Source organism: Salvelinus sp. IW2-2015, linkage group LG36, assembly GCF_002910315.2.
Source record: "Salvelinus sp. IW2-2015 linkage group LG36, ASM291031v2, whole genome shotgun sequence".
Classification (NCBI taxonomy): domain Eukaryota; kingdom Metazoa; phylum Chordata; class Actinopteri; order Salmoniformes; family Salmonidae; genus Salvelinus; species Salvelinus sp. IW2-2015.
The window spans coordinates 28,102,730-28,113,478 of NC_036875.1; the positions used below are offsets into that span (position 1 = coordinate 28,102,730).

Below are 10,749 nucleotides of genomic sequence, written 5' to 3' on the forward strand. Positions count from 1 at the left end.
GTGTATAAGAGGTCATACAATAKGTTTTGTAGTGATTCCTGTTGTTGATGTAAATAAAATGTGTTGGTCTGTGGTGTGTAATGAGGAGCGAACAGATGTTGAACTTGACACATTTATGAAATTGCTTATTCCAGTTACTAATAAGCATGCACCCTTTAAGAAAAGGACTTGTGGACAGATGAGGAAATTAAAAATTGTATGGTTGAGAGGTATGAGGCAAAAAAAATGGCAAATAAGTCTGGCTGCACAACCGATTGGCATACGTACTGCAAATTGAGAAATCATGTGATTAAACTGAAGAAAAATATGAAAAAACTACACTATGACACAAAGATATGCCATAAATATTGATAGTAAAAAGCTTTGGAGCACCTTCAATGAAATTCTGGAAAAAAGGCAAACTCGGCTCCATCATTCATTGAATCAGATGGCTCATTCATTACAAAACCCACTGATATTGCCAAATACTTTAATGATTTTTTTKATTGGCAAGATTAGCAAACTTAGGCATGACATGCCAGCAACAAACACTGACACTACACATCCAAGTATATCTGACCAAATTATGAAAGACAAGAATAGTAATTTTGAATTCCGTAAAGTGAGTGTGGAAGAAGTGAAAAAATGATTGTTGTCTATCAACAATGACAAGCCAACGGGGGCCAACGGGGTCTGACAACTTGGATGGGAAAAAAATTACTGAGGATAATAGCATTTACATTTAAGTCATTTAGCTGACGCTCTTATCCAGAGCGACTTACAAATTGGAAAGTTCATACATATTCATCCTGGTCCCCCCGTGGGGAATGAACCCACAACCCTGGCGTTGCAAGCGCCATGCTCTACCAACTGAGCCACACGGGACCTTTACTTGCAGCAGGCTTTCTTCTTGATGGGCAGGGCCTCCAATAAGACAAACGTGTCTCTCACCCGATCCTCCTGCTCTTTCAGCACTCTGGCCAGGTGGATCATGGCCTCTGTCACGTTGTAGCCGGTGTAAGCACTGACCTCATAGAATATCACACGGGTGTCGTGGGCCAGCGTCTCTGCATCTTTAAGTGGTACCTCCCTCTCGGACGTCGCATCCATCTTGTTGCCCAGGAGCAGGATGGGAATGCCCACTCCCGCAGCTTCCTGTACGTTGATGAGCCAGGGTCGCACGGCCTTGAAGCTGTCCAGCAACGTCACGTCGTACATGACCACCACGCCGTCTGCCTTACGGAAGAACTGATTGGTGATGCTGCGGTACCTCTCCTGCCCGGCCGTGTCCCACAGCTGCATGGCTACCTGGGTGTTGTCCAGCATTAGAGTCTTCACACTGTAGTCAATACCCACAGTAGCGMGGCTGGAGGGGTGGAAGCGGCCGTCACAGAAGGTGCGCAGCAGGGAAGTCTTGCCCACGCTGGAGTTGCCCACCAGAACCACCTTAAACAGGCGGTCCGGGGCAGGCACGGCCCTCTCCTTCACCCTATTTTGGGTCTCCTTGCCGACGGGTTGTCCTCGAGGTGACGAGGGGATATTTCTGATTCTGCTGAAACTACCGCGGTGTTTGAAGGGGGACACTGTCGTGACCGGGACGGGTAGAGGAACAGGGGCTAAGAGGATACTACTCTCCAGATCTTCCTTCTCTTGCTCCTCTTCCTCCTCGTCGTCTTTCTCACTGAGCTGGTGCAGCAGGGGCTGGGGCCCTCCATGAAGCAGGTGGGGGAGGTGGTCCTCCTCGATGGAGATAACCCGACGGAGAGGCCACCCATCATGGGGACCGTCCAGCCCGTCGCCCCCAACCTCCGGTTTACTCTGGTACTCTGTATGCCTGTCCCTTTCGTTCTGGGTGGGGGCGAGGGTCTTCTCTGACTCGAACTTGGAGAGCCTCTCCTTCACCCTCACCCCCTGCGCCTCCACCTCAACCACTTGTGTTGGAGACGAGGTGTTCGAGTSGTGGTAGCCGTTGGCCAGGCCGTAGTTGGTTTTCGGCGAACAAGCGGTGTCAACAGCGGACGATATTGACACTCCTGTTTGGATTATCTTCAATTTAAGCCTACTAGAATGTGTGTGACCTCAGGCCCGGAGGGAAGCAAAAGTCATTCCGCTACCTAAGAATAGTAAAGCCCGCTTTACTGGCTCACATAGCCGACCAATCAGCCTGTTACCAAACCTTAGTAAAGTTTTGGAAAAAATTGGGTTTGACCAGATACATTGCTGTTTTACAATAAACAAGTTGACATTTCAGCATGCTTATAGGGAAGGACATGCAACAAGCACAGAACTTACACAAATGACTGATGTTTGGCTCAGAGAAGTGTATGATAAAAAGATTGTGGTGGCTGTTTTGTTTACACCCCCTGCTATATTGTGGATAAAGAGTTACCTGTCTAACAGAACACAGAGGGTGTTCTTTAATGGAAGCCTTTCCAACATAATCCAGGTAGAATCAGGTATTCCCCAGGGCAGCTGTCTAGGCCCCTTACTTTTTTCAATCTTTACTAACGACACACCACTGGCTTTGAATAAAGCCGGTGTGTCTATGTATGTGGATGACTCAACACTATACATGTCAGCTACTACAGCAACTGAAATGACTGCAACACTTAACAAAGAGCTGCAGTTAGATTCAGAATGGGTGGCAAGGAATAAGTTAGTCCTAAATATTTCAAAAACTAAAAGCATTGTATTTGGGACAAATCATTCACTAAACCCTAAACCTCAACTAAATATTGTAATAAATCATATGGAAATTGAGCAAGTTGAGGTGACTTAACTGCTTGGAGTAACCCTTGATTGTAAACTGTCATGGTCAAAACATATTGATACAAGAGTAGCTAAGATGTGAAGAAGTCTGTCCATAATAAAGCGCTGCTCTACCTTCTTAACAGCACTATCAACAAGGCAGGTCCTACAGGCTCTAGTTTTGTTGCACTTGGACTACTGTTCAGTCGTGTGGTCAGATGCCACAAAGAGGAACTTAGGAAAATTGCAATTGGCTCAGAACAGGACTATACGGCTGGCCCTTGGATGTACACAGAGAGCAAACAATAATATGCATGTCAATCTCTGCTGGCTCAAAGTAGAGGAGAGGTTGACTTCATCACTTCTTGTATTTGTGAGAGGTATTGACATGTTGAAAGCAGCGAGCTGTCTGTTTAAACGACTAGCACACAGCTCAGACACCCATACATACCCCACAAGACATGCCACCAGAGGTCTCTTCACAGTCCCCAAATCCAGAATAGACTATGGGAGGCGTACAGTACTACATAGAGCCATGACTACTAAAAATAGACCTTATGGACCAGCGGGGACTGTGAAGCAACACAAACATAGGCACAGACACATGGATACACACACACATGATAACATACCCATGTACAGTTGAAGTCGGAAGTTTACATACACTGAGGTTGGAGTCATTAAAACTTGTTTTTCAACCATTCTACAAATGTCTTGTTAACAAACTATAGTGTTGTCAAGTCAGTTAGGACATCTACTTTGTACTTTGTTTACAGACAGATTATTTCACTTATAATTCACTGTATCACAATTCCAGTGGGTCAGAAGTTTACATACACTAAGTTGACTGTGCCTTTAAACAGCTTGGAAAATTCCAGAAAATGATTTGATGGCTTTAGAAGCTTCTGGTAGGCTAATTGACATCATTTGAGTCAATTGGAGGTGTACATGTGGATGTATTTCAAGGCCTACCTTCAAACTCAGTGCCTCTTTGCTTGACATCATGGGAAAATCAAAAGAAATAAGCCAAGACCTCAGAAAGAAATTGGAGACCTCCACAAGTCTGGTTCATCCTTTTCACATGCCTGAAGGTACCACGTTCATCTGTACAAACAATAGTACACAAGTATAAACACCATGGGACCATGGAGCCGTCATACCGCTCAGGAAGGAGACGCGTTCTGTCTCCTAGAGATGAACGTACTTTGGTGCGAAAAGTGCAAATCAATCCCAGAACAACAGAAAAGGACATTGTGAAGATGCTGGAGGAAACAGGTACAAAAGTATCTATATCCACAGTAAAACGAGTCCTATATCGACATAACTTGAAAGGCCGCTCAGCAAGGAAGAAGCCACTGCTCCAAAGCCGCCATAAAAAAGCCAGACTACGGTTTGCAACTGCACATGGGGACAAAGATCGTACTTTTTGGAGAAATGTCCTCTGGTCTGATGAAACAAAAATAGAACTGTTTGGCCATAATGACCATCGTTATGTTTGGAGGATAAAGGGGGTGGCTTGCAAGCTGAAGAACACCATCCCAACCGTGAAGCACGGGGGTGGCAGCATCATGTTGTGGGGGTGCTTTGCTGCAGAAGGGACTGGTGCACTTCACAAAATAGATGGCATCAGAGAAGAAAGATTATGTGGACATATTGTAGCAACATCACAAGACATCAGTCAGGAAGTTAAAGCTTGGTCACAAATGGTTCTTCCAAATGGACAATGACCCCAAGCACACTTCCAAAGTTGTGGCAAAATGGCTTAAGGACAACAAAGTCAAGGTATTGGAGTGGCCATCACAAAGCCCAATCCTATAGAAAAGTTGTGGGCACAACTGAAAAAGCGTGTGCGAGCAAGGAGGCCTACAAACCTGACTCAGTTACACCAGCTCTGTCAGGTGGAATGAGCCAAAATTCACCCAACATATTGTGGGAAGCTTGTGGTGGGCTACCTGAAACATTGAACCAAGGGTTAAACAATTTAAAGGCAATGCTACCAAATACTAATTGAGTGTATGTAAACTTCTGACCCACTGGGAATGTGATGAAAGAAATAAAAGCTGAAATAATAAATCATTCTCTCTATTATTCTGATATTTCACATTCTTAAAATAAACTGTACACATGGATTTTGTGGTAGTAGAGTATGGGCCTGAGAGCACACAGTGTGTTGTGAATTCTGTAATGAATGTATTGTAATGTTTTTAAAATCGTATAACTGCCTTAATTTTGTCATACCCCAGGAAGCTAATGGTGATCCATAATAAATACAAATACCTCAGCTGAGTCTGGTAATGAATGGTGTGGCTGTTAAACAAGTTGAGGAGACTAAATTACTTGGCGTTACCTTAGATTGTAAACTGTCATGGTCAAAACATATAGATTCAATAGTTGTGAAGATGGAGAGGTCTGTCCGTAATAAAGAGATGCTCTGCTTTTTTGACACCACACTCCAAAAGTCCTGCAGGCTCTAGTTTTGTCTTATGTTGATTATTGTCCAGTCGTGTGGTCCAGTGCTGTAAGGAAATACCTAGTTAAGCTGCAGCTGGCCCAGAACAGAGCAGCATGTCTTACTCTTTGTAATCAGAGGGCTGATATAAATACTATGCATGCCGATCTCTCTCAGCTAAGAGTTGGAGAGACTGACTGCATCACTTCTTTTTATAAGAAATATTGTGTTGAAAACCCCAAATTGTTTGCATAGTCAACATACACACACACAGCTCTCGCACACACACTTACCCCACCAGACATGCCATCAGGGGTCTTTCCACAGTCCCCAAATCCAGAACAACTTCAAGAAAGCGTACAGTATTATATAGGGCTATTATTGCATGGAACTCTGTTCCATCTCATATTTCTCAACTGAACAGCATACCTGGTTTCAAAAAACAGATAAAGCAACGGCACAACGCCTCCCCCGTATTTGACCTAGATAGTTTGTGTGTATGTATTGATATGTAGGCTAAGTGTGCCTTTAAAAAAATACAGAGCCGTTCATGTCTATTAATGTTCTGTATTATGTAATGTTTTATGTGGACCCCAAGAAGAGTAGCTGCTGCTTTTGCAATAGCTAATYGGGATCCTAATAAAATACAAAATATGTTGGCTAAGCCTTCTATAAGTCAATAAATTCCTTATGAGCGTAAAATAAATATGCTGTAGGCTATTCAGAGCCGTGGTCGGGTCCATTCGGGTCCATCAGCTGTAGTTACATAGACCCGAAAACCGATGACAATCAAACAGGACCCAATCTGGACCCACTCGAGTCCCGGTTATTATCCATCCATCCTCTCAGGAAAACAAAACAGACTGGGTATGCATACATCAGCCCAATACAGTTCAGTGCATGAGGGTAAGTTTATAAATCCACAAGTCCCTAAAACGGGTGCCTAGGAGGACCGTGCCGCCCTTGCCATTCAGTCAGATACTGTATGTCTTCCCATATAAAGCCTGCATCAGATGTCTGCTGTGAGTAGGGCTACAAAGCTACTGGTAAGTTACCAGAACAGTTAATCTATGGCAATTTTGGTAAATTATATAAAAAGTATTCATATAGTATTAATTTTTTATATCTGTGCCCATATTGTCCAAAAGTTCATTTTTTATTTTATTATTTTACATGTGATAAGGCCACACAGAGGGCCAGCAATAATTAGACACCTGTGATAATCTGAAGTAACCAAAAAAGGCCACTAGATGTCATGGGATACCCCCCCCCCCAAAAAAAAACATAAAAGTGACCAAAATGCTGGTAGTTTACTGGTAAATGTAAAAAGTTACCAGTAATAAACCCTCCCTTTGCAACCCTACCTGTGAAGCAATGTGAGGACTAGCTCTCTCCTGTGGTCTTTTTAGTAAACCTAGTCTCATCTGCAGGACACACAAACAGGTAGTGGAGCGATGCTGCCCTCTGCTGGATCATAAACGTAGAGGCAGTTCTAAATGTGTTTTTTGGAAACCACAATTTCAACAGAAGCAACAATGTATGCAATATAAGAAAACTACTTTATTTAGGTACAGAATAAAAACAACTTCTGACTTGTTCAATAAGGATGTTCATTACCTCATGCAAAATGTTTTGCTATGCTGTGAATCAGAATCATCTTTATTCACCAAAGACATTTGCATGTACAGGAATTTGACTAAGTAAAAAGCTACTGCTACAAATGTTTTGGTAGGCTGTGCCCTACTGAACACAACCTTGTATTAATTTTATGTTTGCAACATTAGGATAGACAAGAATAATAGCAATAAAAATATCATGCTAGAATTGGTGTTAATAATCAGTGTTTAGTGGACATAGAGGCTGGGGTTGGCTATAAAGTCATTGATCTTCTGGGCTGTGTGGTCTAACTCTGTGGTGTTACTGTACTTCAGCAGGTTGTAGGAGCGGACAAAGTAGTGTCTCAGGTAGCGCTGGCTCACACACTTCAACAGCTTCCTGGCTACACGCAGCACACACTCCTTTACACAGCGCCAGTCACGCCCACATGGAAACTTCTCACAGCACCAGAACAACAGAGTCTGCAGAGAGAGCGAGAAGGATAAATGCAGAGAGTGATGACTATGTACACCAGAAATATATAATATAACTTTGAACATCTGAAAGGGTGAGAGTTGATTGGTTAACTGAGGCTGTATGATAAGGGGGCAGTCCTTGTGCAGGGACATTGCATTGTGATTGGGTACCTGCAGGTGGAAGGCTGTGATGACAGGCTTGGTGCCGGGACACCAGGTGTCCTCCTTCAGCTGTCTGACAACACGGTAACACTTCCTACGGCAACCACCGTCCTCATCAACGGCCACTAGCAACGCCTGCTCCGCCCGTGAGAACGACAACAGCCAGTGGTAATTAGACGTTGCCATGAGGTTAAACCCAAACGACTGAAGAGAGGGAGAGATAGAGAGAAAGTAAGTTAGGGTGTAGAAGGTTATAAGGGTTAGAAAGCATGTTTCCAAGCTGAGACCTTGATGCAGCGAGCTCTCTCTGTGGTTGGCCAGCGCTGCAGAAGGCGGGGCCAGCGGGCTTTCTTCGGCCAATAGTTGATCAGCTCCACAGTGGGAACAAGTTCTGCCTCCATCACACCCTCCGCCGTCTCTATGGCAACACGCACTACCGAACCCACAGACTCCAAGATGCTGAACCTTACCTACGTTCGCCTCAACACTCTCTCACACACACACACACACACACACACACACACACACACACACACACACACACACACACACACACACACACACGATCAGGTTAGAATGTGTGCGTGTGTGCACTTTTGCTACGAGGGAAGCCTTTGGCCTGGTCAGTTTATAGATTTTACTCTGGCCCAACACCTATCAACACTGTGGCCAGTGTGTGTATGTTGCTTGTAGAGGTATTCAATGTGACGGAAAGCTTTTCCAGTGTGTGGGAGGTCTGATCAGTCTAATCCACGGCCTGTCCTGCCCCGCCACTGTCCTGCTGTCCTGCTCCACACTCACCACTGAAGCTGCAGGTCAGTATGGCGGTCTCTAGTTGTTCTCTGAAGAGACTGACCACCTTGGCCGGTACAATGTCTCCCTCAACACACACTTTGGCATCCTGTAAAACAGTGGTCACCAACCTTTGGAGTGAAGATCACGTTCGCAGTCAAAAACATGACTTTAAACAAGCCTATACAACATTAACCTAATAAAAACACTTTTGTAAGAATGAGGTTTGTGCAGTAGGCCTAATACATCACAGCATGTTGGCTATATGCTTGGCCTGACAATTTTTTTCTTCTCAGACCATATTATGTGTTTCAAACCGCAACCTTTGATAACAAAATAGATCAGTTGGTGTTTAACTTGCCAGGAACTACTTAGCATAAATTTTAATAAATAGCTTTTTATTTGATTGGACTGCTGATACTTGCGTCTGATGGTCAGTCTCAGCAGAGGGAGGGAAAGAGCAGGGTCTGCCTCTTAAGGTCCCTGCTCTCTCCTTTCCTCTAGTGAGACTGACCAGAGAGAGGGGAACAGTCTTCCACCTGATGGGGAAACTCGAGTCGCACCGCTTATGTACAAATTAATGTTGTTTCTATGACCAAAAAAAAAAAAAAAAATCCTCAATATTAAAATAGACACGACGAGCTGCTAGTAATAAAAATGCAGGCCTATCGATACACTTGGCTACTCATTCATCGCAGCTGCAGTGCGAGTGGAAGTAGGGAGAAGCAGATTTTATGTTTTGTAAGTGGTGAATAAAAACAATGTCGACAGTGCTGAATAAAAACTTAAACATTAACTCACTCAAACAGCAGCTCTTTGATGTATTCTTCGACAGTCCCTCTGGTCATGGTTTTTAAAAGTTACCAAATCTCACATAGGCTAGTATCAAACTTTGCTGTGGGGTCGGGGAAGCTGTCGGCACTGTGATTTTAGCTATTCGATTGGCCAGCGCAGTAGTTGCACTTGATTTAGCCACAGCTCTCCTGGTCATTCAGGTAGGCGGAGTTTGACAAATTAAAAGGTTCAAAATGGGAACACTTTGCCTACCCAGTACGCAGGGCTTCTGAATCAAGTGAACCTCCCGCCAATTGCGCAAGACAAATAATTGTATATAAATAGGAGTGCAAGTTTTTGTCATTGGCTTTTCTACAGAAATGTTTGAAGATCGACTAGTGACCACTGCTGTAAAAGACACACACACACCAAATATTGTGTTATTTAAGAATATTTAGGACATTTAACTGGCTAACTATTTTCACTGCTCTATGATATCCCACCTGCCAGTCCTGGGCGGGGCTTGTGAAGCTCTCCAGCTCCAGCCATTGGTGGAGTTTCTCTGGCTCACGGACAGGAGTGGGGAGAATGGAGCCAGTCAGAGAATAGTATCTCCACTGACGAGCCACATGCTCATGATATCCAATCAACCCCCGCACCGGAACACTGACCAAAACCAGGCTGGAAGTCAGGACCTACACACACACACAATCATCAGATCCCTCACAGACACACACAGAATATAAATACACAGAGCACAGTYGGACTTACCTGGATGGCTGGGTTGAAGGAACATCTGCCTCTCAGGAGGGCTGCCCATTTAGACACCATGGCAGGCTGGTCCTGTACACACACACACTGAGATGGGATCCCATAATTCTGTAGATTGACAGATATACTGAATGCCCATCTGTGTAAGATATTAAAGTCATTGTGTTACCTTGATGTTCTCGTTGTTGACTCCAGCGTGGGCGATGGACTGGAAGCGTCCGTCTTTCTTGCTGACCTCAGTGGTCAGATCTCTGAGCACCGTCAGAACCTCCTCAACACGCCTGCCGACTGTACGGTGCCGCAGGTCCACCTCACACACACAGAACCACAATTACATGATAATCAACACACAGGATAACCACAACACCCACACACTACGTAGCAGCATATGAGCCTCACTTGATTCAGTAGGTAGTGGTCCAGCCCTTCCTCAGAAAAGTCTGGCATTTTCTCCCTTTCCACTTTTCAACTGAAACCAGTTCAGCTCTGATCTCTCCACCAGAATTCACCAGACAGACTAACGATTGCATGACCCCTTTTCCTAGCACTATGGTCCGGCTTGTCAAAAACATTCCACCATCGATCTCCCATCATTGATTTCCGATGCTAAAGAGCTTCGATGAGCCTTTGGGCCACCATGGTCCAAACAACATGATCATAGCTGGCACAGCTCTGAACGTGCAGGCTGAAAAGCCCAAATAAGTGAAAGTAATAATCAACAGTGGGATCTTTAGGACCCAGCGAAGTGCCAGGCAGGAGCTCCAGTGCCTCAGGACCCAGTAGCAGAAGAACTCTGGCTGAGGTCAATAGGGTTCTGTCCATGTGGAATGAATGGGAGGGCTTAAAAACTTAGTCACATGGCTCATAGTTAGTCATATATCTGTAAGAGGTCAGAGAGAAGTCTCACCTGGGGTCCCAGGTCTAAACCAATCTCTGATTAGAATGAAATAATATATATCAGTACTTCTGACCTTAATAGCTCCTACATAAAAAACACAAGAA

The 10,749-nt window shown here is 44.4% G+C and overlaps 2 protein-coding genes across 2 annotated transcripts; both read right to left on the reverse strand.

Annotated features, from left to right (window-relative positions):
• Positions 1-718: 718 nt before the first annotated feature.
• LOC111959288 (EF-hand calcium-binding domain-containing protein 4B) lies at positions 719-1,990 on the reverse strand. Its single transcript, XM_023980762.2, has one exon. The coding sequence runs from the start codon at positions 1,303-1,305 to the stop codon at positions 868-870; it is 438 nt and encodes a 145-aa protein (XP_023836530.2). The 5' UTR covers positions 1,306-1,990; the 3' UTR covers positions 719-867.
• A 4,726-nt stretch (positions 1,991-6,716) lies between these two features.
• Positions 6,717-10,664, reverse strand: mab21l3 (mab-21-like 3). The gene is made up of 8 exons (XM_023980821.2): positions 10,147-10,664; positions 9,917-10,057; positions 9,748-9,819; positions 9,480-9,671; positions 8,208-8,311; positions 7,698-7,875; positions 7,420-7,614; positions 6,717-7,254 (listed from the first exon to the last, which is right to left on the reverse strand). The coding sequence occupies exons 1-8, from the start codon at positions 10,192-10,194 to the stop codon at positions 7,021-7,023; spliced, it is 1,164 nt and encodes a 387-aa protein (XP_023836589.1). The 5' UTR covers positions 10,195-10,664; the 3' UTR covers positions 6,717-7,020.
• Between the last annotated feature and the right edge of the window lie 85 nt (positions 10,665-10,749).